Below are 27,826 nucleotides of genomic sequence, written 5' to 3' on the forward strand. Positions count from 1 at the left end.
TGGATTATTTCTTTGTCTGTCTGTGTTCATTTACATGTGTGTGTGTCTGTCGATACAATTGTTTTACGTTGATGTCCGTGTGTCTATGTGTTTGCCTGTCAATTATGTTTTATTTCATTTGTTGATCAATTCTAAAATACCGCGGTACACATAGGACCTTGCCGCGGCGCAGCGGTTGCAAATCACTGCTTTAGAGTACTTTGTTGTTAACTTAAATATTTAGAAATAGGATTTTGTAAGTTGCACAATGTAATCGTATTCATTGTGGAGGTGCTGTCCATCTTATATACTAAGACCCCCCCCCCTCCATCAATTAGCAGATTTTAATTGTAAATGAGAACGCAACATTCCCGTCAAATATCAAAACAAACCAGTAAAACTACGAAAGGTAGATTTTACATTTTTTGCAAAAAACGAATGACTGGTGTAAAACTCCTGCAACGTTGCAGACATGTGTTCATTAGCAGCCTGTCATCCTTACAGGGGCGCCACAGTGGTGAGATGTTAACTACCTCGCCTGGTATACAGGAAGTCGTGGTTCAATCCCGAACTTTACGCCAATATATTTGGAGTTTGCATGTCTCTCTCTCCCCGTGATCGCGTGCATTTTTTCTCCAGGTCCTCCGATTTTCCCCTCCACATTTAGAATCAACCTGCGTTTAGAGTATTTGGCTGCTATACATTTCCACTTGATAAGCCACTTCGTTGAGCGATCATTTTTGGCCAGGTCACTTCTGAAAAAAAAGATGTAAAGCTCAGTGGACCTTACCTGGTAAAATAAAATTAAAAGTTTAGTTGTGACAGATATATCCTTAGCCTATGCAGCTAACTTCTTTAAAAAAATACTTCTACAAATGGTCAGATTTGTTGTTGTTGATAACTATGCACGGTTGCATCGCCAACGGGCTGGGTGTGAGCTTCAGAGTAAATAATAATCTTAGTGCAGTGGTGATTCTTAACCTTTACTGCAGCCTTGCATCCCTTTGGTTCTCAATCATACAAATAATTATGTTAATAAATACATAGGTTTGATGAAACAAAGAAGTTGGACTTGCGTGCCGTGCTTATTGTTTTCGATTATTTACCTTATAAAAAAAAATCTGCCCATGTCTCACACCCCCAGAAAGGGCATCTCGCACCCCCAGGGGGTGCGTGCAGCCCAGGTTAAGAACCACTGAGTCTTAATTGCATGTACCAAGCCCAACCTCGAATTCTAAAAGTGTTGCAGAAATGCAAACGGTGCACATCAGAAGCATTGCTCTGCAGCCACTCTGCCAGTCGTTCAGGTGTTCACTTACCTTCATTCATGTCGTGGTATACGCATACGTGGCACTGGTCGTGTGGGAGGGGTCGACCAAAAAAGAGGATTTAAGAGCGATGCGCCCAGAGTGAGATGTCTTTTATGCATCTGGCCACGCATCGTTTCTGCCACCACCACCACCGCTGCCACCATCTGACGCTGTAAGTTTTCATTCAATTTCAATTTAAAGCTTTCGTGACTGCAGGGATTCATCTTCTTGGTTCTTTCGGTAAAGTCACGTAGAAGGGAAGTCCTCAGGTGAGGACGGCTGCTTGCGTTGTGGCCGAAACGTCGTGAGAATTATTTTATTATGTTTTATTTTTATTACTTCCCTTCTACGTGACTTTACCGAAAGAACCAAGAAGTTTTCATTCAATCAATCCACACATACATGCATGCATATGATCTCACTTGCTCAGTTAGGCACGTAACGCAATCGTCCTTCCCACAGACGCTATGAATTGTCATGTATCAGGGGTTGCCATTTGATTCAATAATCTGCTGTCGTCGTTTTGTGAATGTAAAATCCTCTAAGCGGCTGCGCGGTGTTTGATGTGAATAAATTATAACGTGCGTGTGTACGTTGAACTTACTTCGCAGCGTATGTAGACAACCGTGCTGATCTTTTGCCGCGGTGTAGTTGGGAAAGCAACTCTAAACTTGCAATCCAGAGGTGGCCGGTTCGATCTCACGGCGCGGCAATTGAACGTGTCATCTACTTAAACACCCCCTCGCTTCTGTCCACCCAGCAGTGCAAATGTCGCGTGTGATTTGCATAAATTTTGCGTATTCCCACCTTTTTCAAGACGTCTTGTTCAGCGTGGAAGAGTAGGCCAATGTACCTCTCCAGAGGGGGTGATCTCTAGAGCTTCCTCTAGTGAAGCCTTTTTGCCAGCAATGGCGTTTCCAAATAATTACAGGTCTGCCATTTTACCTCTTATACTATGTGTATGTTGAACTTCTTTTGCACCGTACATAGCCCAACCGCGCTAATCGGAAGTGTGATGGAAGGACAACTAAACACAAAAAATCGGGTTAAAGTAATTTTTTTCAAGCTAGATTTAAAAGTGCAGTGTCCCAGTGGCGTATCGATATCGGAAGGAAGAGCATTTCAGACGGCCGCAGAAACGCATCTGAAAGCGCCGTGATGCGCTGACCGTCGTTGTTCGATGGCCAGCCATAAGCCGCCGCGGGGATGGCCGGAGTTTTCGTGATGATGGTTTATGCTCCTGATGGTAGCAAAATGCGTTGTCGCAGTAGTGGGGCGTTGTTGTTACTGATGCTGTGTGTAATCACTATCGAGTCATTTGCACATGTACTTTTTCAGTATTGGGATGCTTTGGCCAATGTCAGTACATTGTGTTTTAGCTACGCCTGGTATACATGAGGTTGTGCGTTTCAATCCCGATCCTGATGCCTGCTGTATATTTGGAGTTTGCATATCCCTCTCCCCGTAGTCGCGCGGATTTTTTCTCCGGGTCCTCCAGTTCCTCCAGTTTTTCCCTCCACATTTAGAATAAACGTGCGTTTAGAGTATTTGGCTGCTATACATTTCCACACGATAAGCCAATTCGTTGAGCTATCATTTGTGGCCAGGTCGCTTCTGAAAAAGAGCTACATAGCTCAGTGGGTCTTTACCTGGTGTAAAATAAAATAAATTGTTTAGTTTTAGAGAGCGAACATGCAAACTACACACACAGAAAGATGTCCCCTGGTCGGGAATTGAATCAAGGTAACGTCCTGCTATGTGGCGCAGATGCTACTACTGCGCCACCCTGCACGCCAGATCATTTATATAGCTAATCGTTTCTTCATTACATTTGTCCATTCGTGCCTTTGTGTCTCTAATCCACTTTTTGAGGTTGGGGGGGTGTGGAAGCTTATTCTACTGGGTGCTCCAGATGTCGTGTGACCACCGTTTAATTCTCTAATACGTAATCCTGTCCATAGAGTGTTTTGGGGGGTTAGATCGCGTAAATAAGAATGCGTCGTTAAACCCACCACCACCCAACACAGCCAACTAGTAAGGTTTTCCACGTAACAACAATTAAGATTTGTCACAACATTTACAATTCGAGTACGACATTTCGTCGGTAATTGCAACCAGCCTCATCAGGCAACAGCCAGAGTTGTGGAGAAATCCTCCTCCTGTTTCGGTTATTAGAGGGATAAATGCGACGTCGTCACTTGTGAGCCAAACAGGTGCGAGGACCAGAGGGGGACGTTAATTCATATAAATAACAATGGCTATCTAACCAAAAAAAACATATTATGGAAAATATTGTTCGCGAAAGGTGATGTGTTAAATTGAAGTAACACTGTATTTTTGTACACGTTCCAAAGGGTATGAACACACAAATTAATAAGCAAAGGGAAAAAGAGTTAAAGGTCAAATAATTGGGGGGTAAGGGGGGGTCACAAGACATCTGAACCACCCTGTACTGTTGCTGTACATAGACTTAGTGAGTGCTTATTTCCTTATCTTCTATGTTTACCAATGCTTTCGATAATTTTTTGTATTAAAGTTTTTTCGTTCGTGAGAGATTTTTCATAAAGGCGTCTAAAACATAAAAACATTCAACTTTCTTGCTTAAAGAATTTTAGTGTGGACGGAGCGCGCGAGGGGAGAGCTATTTGGAGCATTGAGCTGGCTAGGCTAGACAAAATGCTAATTCTCTTTTGTCCTGAGGCTATAAATCACCTTTTATTTATTCATTCCAAAAATTCCAAACTGTTCAGATCAAAACCAGAAAAGTGACAATCCTGAGTGATCATTCGTGCAGTCCAGCCTGTCCTTTGCAACAAAGAAGTATACTTAAAATGGGCCAACTACTGTACTTGTACAACATTCATCACATGCACGTACCACTTAGAACACGCGTAATAATAGTAATTTAGTGCTTTTTTGGTATTTTTGTCGCAATTCTCATAGTGCAAGGTTATCATCGTGAAGGAAGGCGCTAACGTTTCACAGGTGTAGTGTGCGGACGTTTCAGACTATGTGGATAATGTTGCTACGTGTCATTGCAATTCGATAATTTGCGGGTAAATTTTTTTTGTCGAATTTGGTTAAACTTGCGATGATCTGTGACTCGTTTCGAATGATGTCAGGGAATCCTTAACATCCACTGAAGCATACAGCGCGTAGTATTATCTGGTGAACAACACATGACTAATAATCAATCTGCAATTAGCGTGTACGTATAAAAAGCCACTCGGGCACACGAAGGAAAATCAAACGTCCGAATATTTTTTTCTATGCTTGATAATCTGAGAACCTAGTGAACTGATTTGACCCTCTTTATGTAAGTTCTTAGTTTCACGACGCCGAATGATCACAGTTAATGGTAATGACATGACATCTGCTGGTTAGAAAAGGGAAGCACGGCTACAGGCACCGCTAAAACAACATCCAATCTGAAAGGGAGAGGTACCTGGGGGAAAAGTAATGAGCGGGGTTGGCCGAGATGCTCCGGGAACCTTCTCGAAGGTTCCATGATAGGGCGTGGCCAGAGGCGGAGCCTAGCCGCGTCTGGGGAGATATAAGCGGGGACGGAGGAGAACTCGGGGTTCGTGTGTGGAGTCTTGGGTCCGGACTGCGTCGCTGCTCGCCGTCATCTCTCTTTGTCGTCCGGCCACGTGGAAGATCTCCTGTGGCTTCCATCACCCTCCCCGGCACGCCACCAGCCAGCGGCGTGGCCGAGTGCAGACGGTGGAACCACGCCGAGTGATCGGCCGTGTGTGTGTAGCCTGTAGAGACGCTAACACCCAGTGTTGTATTCAGTGAGAGATAAGGTTGGCCTGTGTTGTGCCCGTGTAAGACTAAAAGAAGAAGTCCCCTCTACACGACGTGTCACGGAAGTCGCTCATTACAAATGTATAGGGGGGGGGGTCAGATATTTGTGACGATGTGTGACGACGGGGGGGGGGGGGAGATATGTGACGTCACATCACAATGCGCAACTTTAAATAAATATAGACAATACGTTCTACTTAATTAAATAGACTTTTTAATTAATGTTTTCTCCTACAACATCAGATAGCAACGCCACATTAAATACGCACTCCAATGACAATAGTTTAAAGCCATTTGAAGCATGTTTTCTATTTTGGGGGTGGGGGCAGAGCTTTGTGACGTCATATTTGAGGGGGGGTCTAACTTTTTGTGACGTCGTGTGACGAAGTGGGGGGGGAGGGTCACTTCCGTGAGACCGAGGCTGCTTGAAATGGCTGGACAGCTTCACAAACTAGAGGACGCGGGTGGGCCATTGTGATGGCAAGGTTTTTTTTTTCAAAATTGACCTCGTTTCAGAGAGCATTTGTGTCTCTTAGCAATAACGACCTGATACACTGCATCAGCCTCCGCACCTCCGATTAGCTCGGTTGGCTACGTGCGTTGCGAAAGAAGATCAACATACACCCATACACACGACACAGAACACCACATTGCTCAATACCCCCCCCCCCGTATCAGCTCGTTCAGACCTGAATATGGAATCACGTTCATCATTTGTTCAGAAACATACCTCAAAAGAAAATATAAATCCCACCAAAATGTTCGAATCTTAACTACCGTAATCATTCTTAAATCAAACAAATAACTGCCTGTAGAAATAACGAACAAACAAAAATGACACTTGTTTGTGTGTCTAACTATATTAACAACCAGAGAGCAGTCTGTCTAATCTTCCCCATCAGTTCAGCCCCCTTCACTCACCTCTTCTCCCCTTACCGGCATCTCCGCCACGGGTGCTACCCTCCTCTGTTGTCCACTCTCAACACTCTCACCAGACACCTTCCACTACTTACCATCTGGCAATTTCACCAGATGCCTCACCACTCACCACACACCGCTGCCAGTCACCCACCCACCAGACACTCACCTGTGACATCTGACCCTCACCCAGATACTACTCACCAATGCCCACGACGTCACTCACCAGTCATCCACCTGGCCCCTGACCAGACACATCTGATACCTCACCACCCGGTAGACACTCACCAGACACTACGCTGCTGACACTGGACACACCACTCTCCTGAGACTCAGCAGACAGCATTCGCCACTCGCTGACACACTTATATATTTTAAAAAAACGCACCTGGCTCTCCGTAGCAATTTCAGCAACACGTAGCAGAGTGCACAATTACGCGTGCGATTCATCACAGGTAAGCTCACACCGGTTACATTAGCAAGGCGTTTAGTAGTCGATGTGTCAGAAAATAGCAGTGTAATAGCTATTGTCATAGCTATAACCAGACACACACCCATCTCACCCTCCACACAGTGCCGGATGTAGTCTCCAGGGAAAACCTCGCACCCAATTTAAACCATAACATTACTCTCCAAAACACCGGGTGTGCTGAAGCGGTCACACATTTGGCACTCTTGAGTCACGTGTCACTGTTATTCATTGGCCTCGTCGCGTGGTGGAGGGTGTACAACACACACGTTTACACGACCTGACCCAGAGGTCGGCAACCTTTCAAAGGAGAAGAGCAATTTTTTGTTTTGTCCTTGACTCAAATATTTCTAGAGTCGCATCACATGCAGAGCTACTTGTACACGTCGTACATAAACACAGCAGCGATACATCCAGGCGTGCAACTATGGGGGGGCGGTATGCAGCAACATTATGCTACACATAAGGGGCCCAGTCGGCCACAAGGAGGCCCCGAATCAACAGATAAACAAGTAACAATTGTTTAAAAAATATTTTTTTAATCCAACAATTAACCATAAATGCTAAAAATGTTGACAAAGAAAAAAAAAGATTTCACAAAAATACACACAGCGTAAAATATAGTAGCGCTACTGCCGGTGTTGATGACTGAACACCACCAGCATTTTTTGCTAACTAACATGCGCATGAAAGTGCATGTCAGTTATCGTCACTGTGAGACTCTCTTCGTCTAAACTCAATATACGGTGCAACTAAAATAATATATATAGTTATAGCCTGCATATTGTATATGGGTTAAAAACCATCCATAGCTATTTCAGTAAAAGCGAGTCGGGACAAAGGAGGGGGGCCCAAAGTCGAATCTTGCATAGCCCACCCATTGAAATAGGCAGTTGGGCCCCTGTATAAATATTCTTAGGTTTTTTCGGTAAAGTCACGTAGGTAAAACATCAAAATTAATGAAAATAAAATAAAATAAAACAAAAAATCACGACGTTTCGGAGGCAACACAAGTCTCCGTCATCAGGTGGGACCGTCACAGCCGAATTAGCTGCATCAAGATGCATCAAGATGCAGCTAATTCGGCTGTGACGGTCCCACCTGATGACGGAGACTTGTGTTGCCTCCGAAACGTCGTGATTTTTTGTTTTATTTTATTTTCATTAATTTTGATGTTTTACCTACGTGACTTTACCGAAAAAACCTAAGAATATGATTCCTTGCAGTCACGAAAGCTTCAAATCTAGAATTAACCCCTGTATAAAGCAGATGACAAATACATTCTGACTTAAACGAAAGAGGTGCTGAAATAAACTGCGTCTATTTAGTCCCCCCCCTTAGTTATTCTTTAACAACACAGTTTGCACATATTGTCGTCACCAAGACAGGAACATTGCGTCTATGGGAAAGTAGGTCCTATTTAAGACGCTGTTTCAGAGTGTAAGGAACCGAATGAAATGAATTCCGTTTTTGTATCGGCTTCCCACAAGGGGGAGGCCAAAAGAGCCGCATGCGGCTCCGGAGCCGCAGGTTGCCGACCCCTGACCTCTAATCTGGGCATTTCCTGCACTGTTTTATCCTGGCTCCATTAATGTCTCCCTTCATGCTCATCCTCGGTCTCCTTCAATTACTTCTGCACCCCTCCTTCACCCGTCACATCAAGTGTTCCCCAAGGCTCTGTCCTGGGCCTCCTTCTCTCTCTACATCTCCCCTCTCGAAACATTTATCTCCTCCTATTACTTCTCCCACCACTTCTTCACCGACGACATCCAAGTATTCTCTTTCTCCACTTTCACTCCGGACCTCTCTTCCCGCATTTCAGCCTGCCTAACTGCCATTCAGTCTTGGATGTCGCTTCACTTACTTGCCATAAACCCCTCGAAAACTCAGGTTCTCTTTTTCCTCTGTACCCACCCCCACCATCACCTTCCCACCCTTCTCACTCACCCCTGTCCCCTCTGCCCACAACCTTGGTGTCCTCTTTGAGTCCTCCCTTTCCCTCGGCTCTCACATCTCTGCCATCACCCGCACTCGTCGTTTCCACCTTGTCAGCATTCGCAAAATACGCCCTCTCGTCACTCAGTCCACTGCTAAACTACTAATACATTCACTCATCTTCCCTCAGTTAGACTATTGTAACTCTTTCCTACTCGGTCTCCCAGCATATGGATGAATTCCACTATAACAGATCCAAAATGCGTCTGCACGTTTCATTTACAAACTACCACACTGCTCCCGCACCTCCACCCTTCTTATAGAAATGCACTTTCTTCCTATCTTCTACCGGTGTCTATTCAAGCTCCTTATGCTGGTATTTAAATCTCTTCATGGCCTTGTCCCACCTTACCTCACTTCCCTAATCTAGTTTTATGTCCCCTCCCGCCCCCTCTGCTCTCAATCTCTCCCACTCTTCACCATTCCCCCTCTCCTTGTGCACAATCACCGTTTCCGCTCCTTTTCCCTACTTGCCCCCTTGTCCTGGAACAAACTTCCCCTCCACATTAAGCAAGCACCCTCCCTCTCTACTTTCTGCTCCTCCGTCAAGACCACCACCTCTTCTCTCTGGCCCATCCTTCCCTCCATCCCTAGGCACCCCCGTAATTCTGGTACCCACTAACCGCCCTTCCTATACTTCATCCCTATTCACCACATAACTTTTATTTACTCTAATTGTACCACTCATAATCCTTTTAAAGTGCCTTGGATAAAAGCGCTAAATAAAATAAAATAACCCAAAATACTCAATTATGAATCATATTATTTTAACTGCTATTTGATCCTGGGAATGTTACTGTTAAATTGTTTCATATTTAAAGGTTGTAAACAAAGGATGTTATTCAAAGCCAAAGAGCCTCGTATTAAGATATGAATTGTCATCAATTAATCTAGTACATCTGTTTAGCAGGGTTTGCTATGCACGGTTCGAAACATACATATGTAATGAGCGACTTCCGCGACACGTCGTGTAGAGGGTACTCTTCTTTTTTCCACGTACGGGCACAGCACAGGCCAACGGCATCGGCTTCCTCTCCAAGTACACACTTAGTTATTACATTCTACAAACTGCACACATGGTTGATCACACGGCGGGTTCCGCCCGTCCGCTCCCGGCGTGCCGGGGAGGGCGGTGGAGCTCCGCAGGAGATCCGCCACGTGGCCGAACGACGGAAAGAGATGACGGCGAGCAGCGACGCAGTCCGGACCCAAGACTCTCCACACCGACCCCGAGTCCTCCTCCGCCTCCGCTTACATTGCCGCAGGCGCGGCTAGGCCCCGACTCCGGCCACGCCCTCTCATGGAACTTTCTAGCCAGTCCTCAGAGTTTCTCGGCCGGCTCCACTCTTTACTTTTGGCCCAGATACCTCTCTCTTCGGGGATTGGATAATGTTTATAGTGATGCCTGTACCCGTGCTTCCCTTTTCCAACCAGTAGATGTCAATATCTCATTACACATACATAAAACGCACACTGGGTGTATATTCTTGTTCAACCTACCTGTAAACCAATGAATCACAGACTTGTACCAGCATGCCCATTGTGTGACTACCACCTTTTTGTCCTTTAAAAGATCGACAATAATGGAAGATCAAAACTTTGCCAAGCGATATGGCCAGGACTATGCTACACACTTCAAAGCGCGGGAGTATTTGGACACGTACTACAATACAACACCGGAGGATTCGCCCAAGAGAGACTTCTTCCCCGAGCTCCTGCAGTTCCTGCATTCAACCTTCAACAATGGTGAAGTATTCAAAAGCCTGTATTCTGAGTCATGACCCGGCTCAGGCTTGGCTCTGGCTCAAGTGAGCCAAGCTCAAAAAGACATGCTTAGCCCTTTCCCGTTCCAAGACGTCTGCAAGTTGCAGGGTGTGGGTCGTCCATTTCACCCACTGAATCTCGGAACATGCGAGCAGTTCAGCATTAATTGTATTTAGAGAGGCATAGTAGCGCCGTAGTTGTTAAAGACGTTGTACTCAGCAAAGAGAACCATAGCGACATGACCGCCATACTCTATGGCAGCTGGTACCAAACTGTACCACACGCCTTGTGGGAGCATCGATACCAATAAAGTTATTTTATATACATATTTCTTCCGGTTCCATTCGTGTATGTGATAGGAATGAAATCGAAAGAAAAAATAATGGACCTGTACGTCATCCGAATTGGAAAGGGTTACCTTCAGCTAGTTCTGAGCATGCGCACAGCCATTCTCAGGATTGCCATTAACGGTGTCTGAGCCAAGCCATGGCTGCGTTGCTCATATTTCACAACAATTAGCTTTATATCATACATGTCGAAGGTTATACTGAAAATTACTGAATCAAGAATTGAAAGCAAAGCAGATGGGTACATTGCAAAGGGCCAATTTGTTTTTTTGGAAGGGATACGTCTCAAGATAAGCAATTTCAAGAATGAGAACAATCTCTGTAAGGAGCTTGGCATGTAACACAAGTTTACATTTGTTTAATTGATATTGAAAGAGCATTCAATTCAATATCTTGCTTGCCATACTCTAACGATCAGAGTTGACTGGAAAGATAAATGCCTGATTGTATATTTGTACATGGGTCAAATAGCAACAGTACAGATATCTAAAGACTTGAGGATACAATAATTGGATTAGCATTGCGACATGGGTGCACATTATCCCCAACACTTTTCAACAATCATGTCGAGATGATGATATCAGCTTGGGAAAACGTAATGGAAGGAATGATCGTATGACAGTAAGATGAATCATATTTTCATATGACAAGGCTGGCAAATACAGGAGAGTTACAAGTGTCAGTTGCGATGCTAAACGAGGCAGCCATCGAACAAAGACGGTCACTGCATCGCACCTTTTCAGATGCGCTTTTGGACCCGTCTGGAAAGCTCTTCCTTCTGATATTAGGAAGCCCTGGAGCTATGCACTTTTAAATATAGATTGAAAACTAATTTCTTTAAAACTGCTTTTTGTGTTTTAGTTTGTTGTCCTTCCCCCGCACCTGAAATTAACCCAGTTGGCTATCTACGGTACGAAACGGGTTCAACATACATATGAAATGACGATTTGACACACTTCTCTTGAGATGGAACTTTATTGAAGACACGTTCACTTGACATCAGGCTGAGACCCCACTGCAACAGCCCCGAGTCTCCCACGCATCTCCCTTATATATCAAGACGAGGCCACGCCCCCCTTCTCGATCATTCCGGTAGCCACCAGTCACAACTGGTACCCCTGTTATTACCTCCCGTGGCCACTAGTCCCCTCAGATCGCATGCAGGCTCTATTGTCATTACACATACAATTAACTCCAATTGTAACATTTTATCTGGTGGCGCATCATTATTTAGCTGTTTAAAATTTATCTAATGTTTTATTGTTGCTATTATCGAGTCTTCAAAATGACGTTTCCACCATTTTCATCATTTCCGTTGTTTTGCCAGGCGAGATCAGAGGTCAGCGCCTCCTGGACGTTGGATCGGGCCCCACCATTCACCAGGTGCTGAGCGCGTCCGAGTGGTTCCCCGAGATCTACCTCTCCGATTATGCGCAGAGCAACCGGGAAGAGCTGCAGAGCTGGCTCTGTCGCTCCCCCGACGCCTTCGACTGGACGAAGACGATAGAGTTTGTGTGCCGGCTCGAAGGACACAGGTGCTGCTGTTCGCTATGCATGCTCCATGTTGGTTTCTGTGTTGAATGCCCGGATCTTCTCTATTAGCTGCCTGCTAGTAAAACGCTGACCAAAAAAATTACATAAAATCCTTGAGAGGTGCTGTGTTTTGTAATAGCCTATTGAAGAAGATATGTCACTCTCTGGAGCGAGCCAACAGATAATGATGTATAGCCCCAAATATCTCAGTGCCATACCAGATAGAAGGCCAACATTACAACACCATCTTAACATTACAACACCATCTTATTCACACCTTCAATCAGTTTGCACCTCCGATTAGCATGGTTGGCTACGTATGGCGCAAAAGATAGTCATACACATGTAAAGACCAAAAACAAACCACCTACCTCATATGATACACGTGCAGATGGACAGTCCGGAAGTGTGTCAAGGCCTCTGATTGGTGCAGGGAGGCCTCAAAGAGGATTGTCTAAGGACAGGTAATTGAAATGATTGTGAGAGAAATTCAAACATAAAAGGCAGGAAATAAGGGTTGACTGTTGGGGAAATGGTTGACACCCATTGGATGAGGACGGAGATTGGCTGAGGGAAATGGGGGTGAACGAATCTTCCAGAAAGGGCGCTCGGGGGATATAAAAGGGGATAGCACAAGGGGAAGGACGGTTGGAGTGAAGACGAATTTCGTGCATCAAGAACCGAAGTCTAGGCCTAAAAAAAGTGTTGGTGTCCATAATAAAGGCTCTTAATAAAGTAAGAACATGTGTGGGCGTCATTACACATGTAGAAGAGTTGGCGACGACTCACTCAGAAATGGAGGTAAGGTTAAGGGCTTTCGCCGTTTATTAAGGGCTATACAACACACGGGGGTGGGGGGTGAACCACTTCCCAGGGGTTAGGGATCCTGGGCTAGGTCCCACTCGGTCCCGACACAACCGGCTGCCCTGTGCCGTGGGATCAGCCAACATGGCCGACCGAGTAGCACAGCCACGTCCAGCCCTGATGCTGTGCTATCCCCTATTCCTCCCCTCTTGCCACTGGCTCCCCCCGTTCCACCCTACTTCGACCCTACTCTCCAGCTATGACCCCGCTTACGTCACGGGGTCCCTCGAGGAGCTGTGCCGTCATGTGCGCTGTTCAGCGCGCATGACCCCACGTCCCGTGATGCCATCACACCGGACAGCGCACATGACGCCACTACTCTCTTCTACTCCTCTACACATACATCAAGAAAGTTAGCCAAAAAAGGGAAAATAGGATTAGACCGCATGTGCAAATCCGATGGTATGAGCCGGGGAGCGGATGTGCTAACATTTCAGACAGCTATACCTGGAGATCCCGCTAAATAATGAAATGCATATAATCACAAAAACATTAAATCTACACCAATGTACCGAAATCCCTCGCCAACCGCGGGGGTAGGCAAATCCGCGGTTGGTAAAGTACAGGTGCTTATGGGAAATAGGGGGTTAGGGGAACCACAGCCGCGGTCAGACTCGTCATAGCTTAACTAAGTTGCCTATTTCTTCAATAAACACGAACAAAATACAGTAAATTACACGATAACATAATAAAACATAAATAAACATGACATTAACTCTACATACTTTTAATATGGAGGGTAGAAGTCCATTATTTCTCCAGCTAAAAAAAACTACCAATATAACTGTAGTATGGTTCCAGGGAGACTTGACACGTAGTTGGAGGCACACGCTTATTTATTAACACCAGCACGTAACTCGGAAGCTTACAGTAACTGAAGGGGTATCGGCCCCTTCACCCGTCTAGCTACGGAACACAACAGCCTAGCTCACAGCTAGCTTACACCTAGGTTACGGCACCCCGAATACCCAGACCTCGCCCTTAGATGAGCGTCGGTTCTGGGCTCTGGGGGCCACGCCGCTGGCTTGCCTGGTTGGTCCTTAAAAGGACAGCGATCCCAGGGAGTTCCAGGGCCGGTCTAGCTGGTCTTCTTTCTTCACTGGTTACAACTTAACACTAGACCCAGAGCCCTTCGGCTCACCGCCTTAAATAGCCATCTCCCCCCGAGGGGAGGGGATGTGGGGGATCCCAGCGTACGGCGAGGACGTCGCTGCGAGCACCTGCTCCGCGTACCGACGTAACCACGCCCATTGTGTTTGTTTGCCACCCGCGGCAAGTCTAAATCAGGCCGTCTACAACGGCTACAACGGCTCTACATAACCCGTATTGGCCAAACATCCCAACAGTAAAAAAAATACCTGCAGGTTACACATCGTCCCCTACCCTAAAAACTGAAACATTCCTGAGACTGAACTTGTCTTGGGTAATTAAGTGGAAATAATTATTATTTGTATTACAACAGAGGTGCAGGGTCTGCAGTTATTTGTATTTAGTAGCAGGTAAAGACATCTCGTTGTCCCTCCTGATGAAATACAAATGTATGCATGTAGCCAACCATGGCACGTAGCCAGCCATCCTAATCGGAGGTGGGGAAGAACAACAAACTAAACACAAAAAAACAGTGAAAAAATAAGTTTTCATGTTGCTTGAATTAATATATTTTATGAAATCGCCGCTCACAACTCCAAAAACCATGCCGGCTTTAACACGACGATGGTGGTGTCTGCCTGCAGAAAAACGGTGGAGGAGAAATCGGTGCACGTGCGCAAGGCGGTGCGCGCCGTGCTGCCCTGTGACGTCAACCAGGAAGACCCACTGCTCGGGTGAGTTCCTGTACACATCTCAACGCGTGCATATCAGTGTGGCAATGGTGAGTCATCCTGAAAAAAAAATCAATACATCAGGTAAACTTTATTTGGCATTCGAGAGGCCCAAGTAGACCAAGTGTTCAAATATCCCATGAGTGGGAATCCTTCGGTCAACAATTGTTGGCAACTCAATCCGACCCTCTACCTATTGCAAACTTGACCGCAAGTAATCGTCCATTCACACAATATTAATGGCCTCAACCTCTGAAATGCCAACACATTCCCACGAACCTCAACAAACCGGCTCAACGCACGTGCTCCCTTCTTTCAGGAAACTCCTCTCACCTCCCTATAAGCAAATCATCTTTACGGGTCATAGGTCAGCCAAGTACATTACTCAGCCCTTACCTCTAACCTCAGGGGAGTCTGTAAACTCCTGCATATCCGCAGAGCCCTTTGGTCCATATTTTACTCCAAAGTCGCTCCCTCAATGGTATCACACAATCCTTCAGCCCCTGTATCCGTTCACTCAGTAGCAGCTTTTTTTTTGGTTGCAGTTGTGAACAATTGCCATATCTGACATTAGTACATCTATTTAACACGTAGGCTTTCGCGACCCATATTATTCATAATAAACTGTTTTGGGTTAGATCGCGTTATTTATAAATGTGTAGTAACCCTCCACCACCCGACACGGCCAAACAGTAAAAAAATGTGTCACGTTTACAAAAGACAAATAGTTCACTATATTAGCCCACCGGTGTGTTGAGTGATTCAACATCATTTTCAAATTTTGAGTACGACGTTTCTCTGGTAATTACATCCAGCATCATCGGGCAATTTGTCAGAATGGTGAAGTCCTCCACTTGTTCCCGGTCTTAAATAGTGCAGCAGGGTGACATCATCATTTAACCCAATCTGGTGCAGTGATTTGAGGCAGAGAGGGGGAGGGTATTGTAATTATATTATAGATTGGTAATCATTGAATTGTTATTAATTAGTATGTGTTTCTCCTATAAGGAATTGTAATACATATTTTATATAATAATAATACGCTTCCAGGCCGCACTAAGCATGTAGCTTCGGCACTTTACTAACTAATGAACTAGTGTAGCCAAAGATGATCGTGCTCAAGATGGTCTGGTAACAATAAACTACTCCCTCACTGTCCAAGACGGAAGAAAATAGCTCCGCCCCATAGTCCATGGCGACCAAACGTAAGTTGTCCACATAGGCAAACTAAGGCAAACTCCATTCACATTTGTGGGAGTAGACGTGGCTCAAGGCACCCTCGAGGCACCGCCTGTTCATTATTGTTCCACTCCACCATTGTCTAATTACTGAGACGTTCCGCTTTTCCTGTCCACACAATAATGTCTCCGTAGGTCCTGGAGCCAAGGCCCCTTTGACTGCATCATCTCCACGCTGTGCTTTGAGGCAGCGTGCAGATCGATAGGCGATTTCACGGCAGCACTGGGCCACGTTTGCCGTCTCCTGCGGCCCGGGGGATGGTTCATTCTTGCCACAGAGCTGGGCGAGACGTTCTACCACATGGGCTCCGAGATCTTCCATGTGCTGAGCTTGGATGAGACGGTCATCCGGCAAGTTGTAGGCGATGCTGGCCTCATCATACAGCAGTTGGAGTTGCATCTTGCGCCTAAGCCATCTCCCGATGATGTCAACGACCACCAGGCCCTGCTCTTCCTGAGAGCCCAGAAGAAGATGTAATATTCCCGTGCCGGAGTCTATGGTTATGTTGGTTTCTTTCACACACACTTTTAATCTAGACCAGTGGTCCCCAACCATTTTCGACCTACAGATCAGTAATTACCCTTGAACAAGATTCACAGACCACCGGTAAAATTTGGCAAAATTAAATGTACCCTTAAAGTGGCATGAGATGTTTTGATTGAAGAGCCATAAAAAATATGAACTGGATTTTAATATAGTTGTACTTATTATATATTAAAGGCTTGTGCAATGGGCGTTAAACAATATGGTGCTTTGTAAAAGAAAATGTATTTCTGCAATAGTTCTGCAGACCACTTCCCACTGCCTTGCAGATGACCAGTGGTCCATAGATAACACGTTGGGAACCATTGATCTATAGCAGTGGCTCTTAACCTGGGGTGCACGCACCTCTGGGCGTGCGAGACATGGCCAAATTTGTTTAAAAGGCAAATAATCGAAACACAAATGAAGCATGAGCACGTAAGTGCAACGTACCTTATTTCATCAAACCCTATGTATGTATTAACATTATTTAAAAAATACGATTAAGAACCAAAGTGGTGCAAGGCTGCAGCAAAGGTTAAGAATCCACTGGTCTATAGAGTATCCACTTACAGGCGAGTTATGTGCATGAAGCTTTGGTACAGGTTTCTCGAACCTTAGTTGGGAATAATATGATTTTGTATGCACGTTTATTTTTCTCAGGGTTTATCTCAGCAATCTCGTTTTGACGCCGCTAATATCCATACTTTTATTGATTGCTGTTATAGATGTGAATTATATTCCTATTAAAATGGTATTGATTTTGAAATTGTGTATCAATAAAATTATTATCAATTACTTTTGTGTGTGTGGGTAAACTCCTCTCCTTATTGATTTGAAGCTTGCGTGACTGCAGGAATCCATACTCTTTGGTTCGTTCAGTAAAGTCACGTAGATAGAAAATGTATTAAAATTAATTAATTAACATTTATTTTCTATGTACGTGACTTTACCGAAAGAACCAAAGAGTATCCTCTCCTTATATATGACAATTCACTAATATCTCCATAAACTCTATTGGCTGTTGTTTACTCCCAATATAACATTCGTATTCTCTAAGGCCTGTTCCATCGAGATCAATAATCCCAAGCACTATTATTAATTATGGATTCCTCACAAAATATGTAGATTATGTATTATGTTGAACTTCTTTTGGACCAAACTTAGCCAATCCATTATAATCGGAGGTGCGGGGGAAGGACAACAAACTAAACATTAAAAGACGCTCTAAAGAAGATGAGTTTTCAATCTGGATTTAAAAGTGCATAGTTCCAGTGGCTTCCTGATATCTGGAGGAGCATTCCAGACAGCTGCAGAAGCGCATCTAAACACATGGTGATACAGTGACCATCTTTGTTTGATGGCCAGCCAAACGCCGCTATGAGGATGACCAGAGTTCACGTGATGGTTTATGCTGTTTGACGAGATCAGCGAGGAATTTTGGATCATTTATGAGAAACACTTTGCATGTAAAGAGTGCGACCTTATAACGTCCTAGCGGTAAGTACCCGGCGTTGCCCGGGCGAAAAAGGCAGACACACACATGGACTTACACACAGACATCGACCCACACACATAGAAACACATCGACTTACACGCACACACACACATATGGACTCAAACACACAGACATCGACTTTAGACAAACACACATCGAGTTACACACACATATTGACTCACACACACATACATAGACTCACAACAACAAAAACACCACCAACCGCCATTCGCCACTAGGTGGCGGTGACACCACCACGACGCTTGTGCCAGGCCATGTGCACCTTGAGGCCACGTGAAGTGTCGAATGCCCGCCAGCAGGAGGTCACGGGGAAGACTCAGGTACCACTGGTCGACTGACTGAGATGACCGAGATGACTGGCTGATGCACCACCTGTGCCCCCTACTGTGCCAACTTGTTGTGCTTTAGCCAGCCGGCGCCCCGCTCGTTGTTGTGAGCGTCGCTCCTCCGCCCTCTGTTGTTGTTGGAGGGCGACTGCCTCCAACTGCCGAGTAGCGTCCTTCACGAGCCTCCTCCACAGAGGCCGATCTTGACACCGCTGGTACCAGTCATCGACAAGTCCACTCAGCTCCACATCCTCCTGTACCACGTCACTCCATCTCTTCTCTAGCCCGTGCCGTGCCCATTTAGCCCCCTCGATCCGGCCGAACAAAAGCTGTTAAGGCATGCGGTGACTGGGCATGCGGGCTAAATGACCCAGCCAACGCAGTCTTGGCTGCTGGAGGAGCTCACCGATGGGACTTTGTCCACATATTTCGAGGCTTTGTGAGCTCCTCACAAAATCTACCGTGGTTAAACCCAGGATGGATCGTAGGCAGGCCAGCCTAAATGTTTCTAACCGGCGAAGATGTTCCATTTGGCGCGTCCACGTTTCGCAAGCATAAAGAAGGGAGGGAATGACCGTGGCCGAAAAGACCTGAAGCTTCGTGCCGAGTGATAGACCAGGTAGCTTCCACACAGCGTTACGCAACTGATGAAAAGATAATGCCACTCGACTGATTGGGAGTGAGACCTCTGCTGTTAAACCGAAGCCGGTCATGAGCACACTGCCAAGGTATGGGAAACTCTCCACTCTCTCCACAACTGTCCTATCACCAATTGGGAGTTGTGGGGGTGGAGTGTCTGATAGTACAAAATACCCAACCAGGTGATTAGTTTTGGTGGGACTGATGGTAAGGCCCCACCTCTTGGTGGCAAGCTCCAGGTTTAGCAGCAGCACCTCCTACTCCTCCTCCGAGTGAGCAGCAATTACCAGATCATCGGCATACATAACGTGGTTGAGCAATAGGGAGCCATCCCTTGACCGCACCCGGGCATCGATCAGCCTCCCATTGTATCTGTAGCAGATGGCAATTTTTCTGGTACAGCCATTGAAGGCTTCACGAACGACGTGGTCCAAATATATGTAAAATAATGTGGGAGCGAGAGGACATCCCTGTCGCATCCCAAGGTGTAGAGGGAATGGTTCTGACTCACGGCCACGTAGTTTGACACGGGGCTGCTCACCATCATGAAGGTCCTTATGGACCGTGAGCAGTGGGTCAGGAACTTGGAAAGCCCGAAGAACAACCCAGAGCCCAGGCCTACTGATGGTATCATAGGCCTTGACCAGGTCAATAAAGCACACACATGGACTAACACGCACAAATGGACCTACAGACACGCAAAAAAAAAGGACCTACACTAACATGGAACCACGCACACACAGCGACTAAGACACACACACATGGACTGACAAACACACATATCGACTCACACACAAACACATCGACTCACACACACAAACACATCGACTTACACACACGCACATATGGACTCACACACACATAGACATCCACTTGAGATACACACACATGGAGTTACACACACATATCGATGTACACACATACAGCGATTCAGCGTGGAGGCACCATGTACAGTGTACGGTGCGGGCTCCTGATGAGGGAGCGAGAGGGAATGGCAGCCAGACAGGGTTTCGTTGGGGCATGATACGTTGATCTGCCGATACGGTGGCCGCTGGGCGGTCATGTGGCATAAAAGAGCTCTCGGGAGCCTTTGGGAAAGAGATCGAGAGATCTAGAAGGTGGGCGGGACGAGGGACGGAGCCAGCCCCAACCCAGGCCGATATAACGGGGGCCCCGTGAGGGGCTCGGGTTTTTTCGGGTTGCTGTTAAAGATCCACGTCGGGTTAAAGAAGCCTCTAGCCACGCGGTCCGGGACCCAGCTTGTGGTCCGTGCCAGGATAGCGAACTGTGTCTAGTTCTGCTGTAGCGTGGCTAGATGGGCATTCAACACCCAAGTGTAGGTTGTGTTACGTCATGTTGAGTTGGTGATATAAAGTGTTGCTCCCAAGACAACATTTGCGACTCAGTTGGACTCACTACACAATTTTGAAACCCATTTTAGGGGCATCGCAATGTAACGTGTCCTGCGAGGGTCGGCAAATCTCCTGGCACCAGGAAACCGCGCCATTCTTTTCATCGGTTGCGTAACGCTGTGTGGAAGCAACCTGGTCTGTTGCTCCGCATGAAGCTTCAGGTCTTCTCGGCCAGTCATTACCTCAATCTTGATTTTAAGTTTTCATGACTGCAGGAATCCATACTCTTTGTGTTGCGCCCGAAACGTCGTGATATATTTTATTTTATACCTACGTGACTTTAACGAAAGAACCAAAGAGTATAGTCATTACCTCCCTTCTCTACGCTTGCGAAACGTGGACCCCCTAATGGAACATCTTCGCCGGTTAGAAACATTTAGGCTGGCCTGCCTACGATCAATCCTGGGTTTAATCATGCTGGATTGTGTGAGCTCACAAATCTGTGAAAGATATGGATAAAGTCCCATCAGTGAGCTCCTCCGGCAGTCAAGGCTGCGTTGGCTGGGCCTTGTAGCCCGCATGCCCAGCCACCGCATGCCTAAACAGCTTTTGTTCGGCCGGATTGAGGGGGCTAAACGGGCACAGCACGGGCTAGCGAAGAGATGGAGTGATGTGGTACAGGTGGATGTGGAGCTGAGTGGACTTGCCAATGACTGGTATCAGCGGTGTCAAGATCGACCTCTGTGGAGGAGGCTCGTGAAGGACCGCTACTGGGCAGTTGGAGACAGTCGCCCTCCAACAACGATGGAGGGTGGAGAAGCGATGCTCACAACAACGAGCAGAGCGCCGGGTGACTAAAGCAAAGCAAGTTGACACAGTAGGGGGCACAGGTGGTGCATCAGCCAGTCGTCTCAGTCATTTGATCTGTGGCATCTGGGTCTGCCCCGTGACCTCCTGCCAGCAGGCGTTCGACACTTCCCGTGGCCTCAAGGTGCACATAGCCTGTCACAAGCGTCGTGGTGATGTCACCGCCACTTTGTGGCGAATGGCAGTTGTTGTTGTTGCTAGAATCACGTGCACATGGGTATGGTTAATCCACAACCTGGATAATCCGCACACGTATAATTGTAGCTCTCAACATGGTACGCCCTTGCATTTTGATTACATATACAGTGAGGGAAAAAAGTATTTGATCCCCTGCTGATTTTGTACGTTTGCCCACTGACAAAGAAATTATCAGTCTATAATTTTAATGGTAGGGTTATTTGAACAGTGAGAGACAGAATAACAACATCAAAATCCAGAAAAACGCATGTCAAAAATGTTGTAAATTGATTTGCATTTTAATGAGGGAAATACGTATTTGACCCCCTCTCAATCAGAAAGATTTCTGGCTCCCAGGTGTATTTTATACAGGTAACGAGCTGAGATTAGGAGCATACTCTTAAAGGGAGTGTTCCTAATCTCAGCTTGTTACCTATATAAAAGACACCTGTTCATAGAAGAAATCAATCAATCAGATTCCAAACTCTCCACCATGGCCAAGACCAAAGAGCTCTCCAAGGATGTCAGGGACAAGATTGTAGACCTACACAAGGCTGGAATGGGCTACAAGACCATCGCCAAGCAGCTTGGTGAGAAGGTGACAACAGTTGGTGCGATTATTCGCAAATGGAAGAAACACAAAAGAACGGTCAATCTCCCTCCTGGGGCTCCATGCAAGATGTCACCTCGTGGAGTTGCAATGATCATGAGAACGGTGAGGAATCAGCCCAGAACTACACGGGATGATCTTATCAATGATCTCAAGGCAGCTGGGACCATAGTCACCAAGAAAACAGTTGGTAACACACTACGCCGTGAAGGACTGAAATCCTACAGCACCCGCATGGTCCCCCTGCTCAAGAAAGCACATATACATGCCCGTCTGAAGTTTGCCAATGAACATCTGAATGATTCAGAGGACAACTGGGTGAAAGTGTTGTGGTCAGATGAGACCAAAATGGAGCTCTTTGGTATCAACTCAACTCGCCGTGTTTGGAGGAGGAGGAATATTGCCTATGACCCCAAAAACACCATCCCCACCGTCAAACATGGAGGTGGAAACATTATGCTTTGGGGGTGTTTTTCTGCTAAGGGGACACGACAACTTCACCGCATCAAAGGGACGATGGACGGGGCCATGTACCGTCATATCTTGGGTGAGAACCTCCTTCCCTCAGCCAGGGTATTGAAAATGGGTCGTAGATGGGTATTCCAGCATGACAATGACCCAAAACACATGGCCAAGGCAACAAAGGAGTGGCTCAAGAAGAAGCACATTAAGGTCCTGGAGTGGCCTAGCCAGTCTCCAGATCTTAATCCCATAGAACATCTGTGGAGGGAGCTGAAGGTTCAAGTTGCAAAACGTCAGCCTCGAAACCTTAATGACTTGGAGAAGATCTGCAAAGAGGAGTGGGACAAAATCCCTCCTGAGATGTGTGCAAACCTGGTGGCCAACTACAAGAAACGTCTGACCTCTGTGATTGCCAACAAGGGTTTTGCCACCAAGTACTAAGTCATGTTTTGCAGAGGGGTCAAATACTTATTTCCCTCATTAAAATGCAAATCAATTCATAACATTTTTGACATGCGTTTTACTGGATTTTTGTTGTTGATATTCTGTCTCTCACTGTTCAAATAAACCTACCATTAAAATTCTAGACTGATAATTAATTTTTCAGTGGGCAAACGTACAAAATCAGCAGGGGATCAAATACTTTTTCCCTCACTGAACATTATGGGGGACCCCGGGGTCCCATAAGCCCCCGGCTCTCACATAAACATATTATGGTGTAAACAAAAACTGTTCTTTTTCACCAATGGGTTTGAAGGATGGTGGCAAGTGTTGTCTTGTTAAACTATGCCTTTAAAACTAAAAACTACTTACCTGCAGTACCTCTATTTAAATACACTATTGAAAAAGTATTTACACCTCTCTGTCAATCATCGTGTTTCTCAGTGTGGATTTGTGAACACACTTTGTAAACAGTACATAAAATAGTACGTGTTCATATTATAACAAGCGTTTATACCAAGGTTACTCTTATCCGCATTGATACGAGTGGTATGGTGGGACTATGGCTTAACCGCAAAAAAAACGATCTGCACAGATGCATACGGACAAGAGAAGCACTATCAAACAGGAGGAATTAAAGGTGCAACGCATCTCAGTTGTTAAATATCTGCAGGTAATAGGATTGTCATCGATTGATCCTGGCTGCAGAAATTGGTAGGTCACAAATAATAATGAAGATAAGAGAGCTGTTTCACTGTATTATGCATACCGTTATGACAAATAGAGGACTTAAGTCGCATAGGCAGTTTGAGCAGCTTTGGATAAGACTTATGACCCTGCCCATACCCGAGCATGGAGTGCATTCGCTTGTTCAGCTCTTCTCGCTGCGCTTGGCCGACATGACGACAGAATGACCCGTGCCAGGTGGGTCACGACGTTTATGTGCGCGGTGGGACGGAGTCGGCAAAAATAAATTAATTACGATTTTGACTTCCTTTTTATTTGGGACTCCGGGTTCTCGCCATAAGGTTCATATTATAAACAAAGACCTTCACCACTGCTCTAAATTGAGACAAAACTCGGATTCATGGTTTGCACTCCAGAGCATGCATTAATGAATGACTCTGTGAGGTGTAGATCTATGTGAAGCCCTTCCTGCACTCTTGCACACGTGTAGCCTCTTGCCAATGTGTCCTCATGTGTCTCTCTAAATCATAACGCTGCGCAAAGCCCTTTCCACACTAATTGCACGTGTGTGGTCACACGCCGGTGTGCATTCCTGTGTGTCGCTCCAAATTGGAATGCTGCAAGAAGCCCTTCCCGTAGTCCTTGCACACGTGCGGCTTCTTACCGGTGTGCGTTCTCGTGTGTCTCTCTATATCGGAACGATGAGCAAAGCCTTTCCCACACTTGTTGAACACGTGCGGCGTCTCACCCTTGTGCATTCTCACGTGCACTTTTAAACTGGCGTGCATTGTACTCTGGAATGCGTGTTTAAATCAGAACTCGTTGCGAACGCCTCGCCACACTCCTTGCACGTGTCGGCGTGGCTCGCCGCCTTCGAGTGACTCCCCCGCATCGCCTGCAGGGTCGTGAGCTCGTTCCGCTGCATCTCGCTTTGTCCGTCTTTGCTCCACAAGAACGGCCCTCCCTGCACACCTCGCACAAAAACTCTCTTCCTTTGTATTCATCTGTCACGTGTTTATAAAATGCAAAAGCATAGTTAAATTAACTGCTACAAAACTTTACGAAAGACATAATACCGGAACTCCTATTTACATCAGTTATGAGAAACCTTATCGTAAACCAAACTCGAAATATTGCTACAATGTCATAATACTTTCTGTACTCTGGCCCCAGAATTAGTTCTGAAGTGTCATCTTCCATGGGCATTTTCTAATATGAAGCTGGATATTGCGTGAAGCTGGTTGTATTCACCAGTGAAACATCGTACTCGAATTATAAGTGTTGTGGGTTTACTCTCCAACATACGGGTGGTGCTGAAGTAGTCATTAATTAGCACGTTTACGTGACAAACCTAATTTTCAGGTGGTGTTGGGTTTAACAACACATGTATATTTACACGATCTAACCCAAACAAAAACCTTTACTATGGAGTATACATGAGCACGTTGATTCTTCCCTATAATATGACCCCATTAGTAGCACGACTGGTAAAGCAAGACAACTTTGCATTTTGTATGCGATGTAATTGAAGCAAACTCACCATTACCAATGTCCTCGCCCGATAACTCAACCTCGATGAAGTTTAATTCTCCAGTGTCAACAGGTCCATGGGAATCCCCTACCTCCTCTGGTTTGTTGTATATATAGGCCTTTTCCCAAAGATATATTAAGAATGATTCTGCCTATTTTTTTTTTATAATCGATCGGGGGGAGCATGGGGCACGAAAGGGTGAAGCCCACCCCCACCCACTCACACCCCAGCTCCCTTGCCACATAAAAGCAACTGCAGGGAGGAGGTCATACAAAGCCATTAAATAATAAAACCCCGGGGCAAAAGGAGGTTAATATGAATCTGGGAAATCTCCACGGGGCAAAGAACCAAAAGACACGACCTCCACGGACGTTTTGGACAGGTTCCAAACAAATCCTCCAGACCCACTGGCATCTGGAGAAACAGCCTGGTCTCACATCGAAACTTGCTGACACAGCCTTTACACCACCCCCAGTCGGCTCTCCACGGACGGCGAGAGCCACAGGGCAAACGGACATAACAGGCGTTTTTTTTTAACAACGGTAAAAGTTCGAAACTTAGCGACAAGAATAAATCGACATCATAGACTGCCAGTACACTCTCAGATGAAGAACCAGACTGCAGTCTACATTAGTGGCTTTTATTATTACTTAAATTACTCTTATTCACCTTATATATGTTTTTATTATTGACGGAGGAGATGCCGGCGCCACAGGACCCCTCATGGGCACCCAACGAGCCGCTGGGGTCCGATGCCGGACTCCGCGACGTGCACTCCCTTCTGGCAGAGCTGCTACTCGCCGCGGCGTCCATCCTAGCGGAGATCACCACGGCTGGAGGAGGGAGAACGTTGACGGACATCGAAAGGGGTCGCGTTGCAGATTCCCGCCAAAATGTGCTTCGCGCGAATGACTTTGAAAATTCCGCCATTTCTACCGAGCGGCCGTCTATTGGCGGGAATCACGAGCAACACGTGGCGGGGGTCCTCCAATCTCTGCCGCTCACGTCATCAGCGTGCGCTACGGGCCGCCATCAGCCACCCGTCATAGGGGCCGCCATTTCTCCTGTCGATGGTGCGGCGCGGGAAAATCACGAGGCGGAGGACGACATTATTTTTCAGCAGCGTCTTCCCGCGTTGACGGCCTTCAAAGCGGAAGGGGGTGATTGGGGCGCATTCCAGTGAAGATTTCTCGCCCATCAAGAAATATCGGCCTGGTCCGACGCTACGGCGCTACGGGCACTGACTGCGATGCTGGACGACAACGCGCTCGCGGCCTTCAGGTCCGCCCCGAGATCGGCCCGCTCCACGCTCAAGGCCGCACTGGGCCTCATGGCCAAGGTGTACGGACCACCTTCGGCCTGCCGCCACAAATTTTACGAGCGACGGAAGGCAGACACGGAGACCGCGCTCGCCTACCGCACGGCATTGCTGGCTCTCGCGGACGCCGCATTCCCTCGTATGGACGAGGAGGGGCAGGACGCCATGGTTTTGGAACAACTGCTGAAGTTGGCTCAGGACCTGGGGGTCCCCATCAACACAGCCGACGAGGTGGACATATGTTCGTTGCGTGTTGCGACGAGCATCCAGGCGCACGAGGTCCTGAAGCGGAAACAGGTGGTCGTCTGCGCTTCTGCCGCGGTCTCAGCTCTGGCCCCGGTGGACACCGAACCTCAAGTCATTCGCCCACGGGAGGAGGCGTTCGCTGCAGCACGACCAGGGGATTGGAGGTCGGGGGGTCGTTCGCCTCTGCGATCGACCCGCAAGCTGGAGCAACCGAGACCTCCGACATCCCTCATCACGTGCTACAACTGCGGCCTTCGGGGCCACGTGGCGTCCGGGTGCCGCGCTCCACGTCAGCGCGCCACGGGACCTCGGCTGGACGACGACCAAGGCCCCAAGTCGTCCCAACTACCCCCGGCAAGTCGCGGCACTTCACATGCTCGGTCGACATACACGACACACATGGGCTGCCGCTTCGCGGCGGAGGAGGTGCGAGTGGGGGCCGGGGATTCGGTTCAGAAAGGGGGGTTCGTATGAGGGCCGGGGGAAATTAAATGGTCCGAGTTGGGCCACAGAATGGTGGCTGCGTCGGCCGGGTCGTCTGTCGTTACGGGATTCATAGACGGTATCGAGGTCAGGGTGTTGGTGGACACGGGAGCGTCGGCGACTATCATCTCCGATCTCATTTATAACATTCTCCCCGTCCAATGTCGGCCTCTGCTCCCGGTGGACGTGCCATGTTACGCGGCAAATGGGGGCTCGTTGGGCATTGTCGGTCAGATTCGGGCGAGCATTTGCATAGGGGATATTAAATTGGCGGGACCTGTTTTGGTCTCCTCTTCCCTAGCGGTTCCATGTCTGTTGGGTACAGACTTTTTGGCTAAGATGCCCATTAAAATTCTGGTTGATCAAGGTTGTATTGAGCTGCCATTGGGTCGCCGTATTTCCTTTTTGTCTAACCCTACTAAACTGCGGACGGCTTGTGCGACGATCCAAGCGCTAGCGACCCATACGGTGCACGTACCCCCGGGTTCGCAGATGTTGGTACCCCTCCGGTTGCGGAAGCCATTGGGTGGGGAGACTGCGGGACAAGGCATGCTTTTGGGTCCGTCGAATAGAGCTGTCGGGGGTCTGGACTTGGCGGTGG

General features: G+C 46.9%; 1 protein-coding gene across 1 annotated transcript; it reads left to right on the forward strand.

Moving 5' to 3' along the window:
• The first annotated feature begins 1,224 nt into the window (after nucleotides 1–1,224).
• On the forward strand, nucleotides 1,225–17,365 carry LOC144737164 (nicotinamide N-methyltransferase-like). The gene is made up of 5 exons (XM_078619885.1): nucleotides 1,225–1,461; nucleotides 10,052–10,224; nucleotides 11,917–12,124; nucleotides 14,720–14,809; nucleotides 16,180–17,365. The coding sequence occupies exons 1-5, from the start codon at nucleotides 1,394–1,396 to the stop codon at nucleotides 16,520–16,522; spliced, it is 882 nt and encodes a 293-aa protein (XP_078476011.1). The 5' UTR covers nucleotides 1,225–1,393; the 3' UTR covers nucleotides 16,523–17,365.
• The last annotated feature ends 10,461 nt before the right edge of the window (nucleotides 17,366–27,826 follow it).

Source organism: Lampetra planeri, chromosome 65, assembly GCF_965212315.1.
Source record: "Lampetra planeri chromosome 65, kcLamPlan1.2.h2, whole genome shotgun sequence".
Taxonomy (NCBI): Eukaryota; Metazoa; Chordata; class Hyperoartia; order Petromyzontiformes; family Petromyzontidae; genus Lampetra; species Lampetra planeri.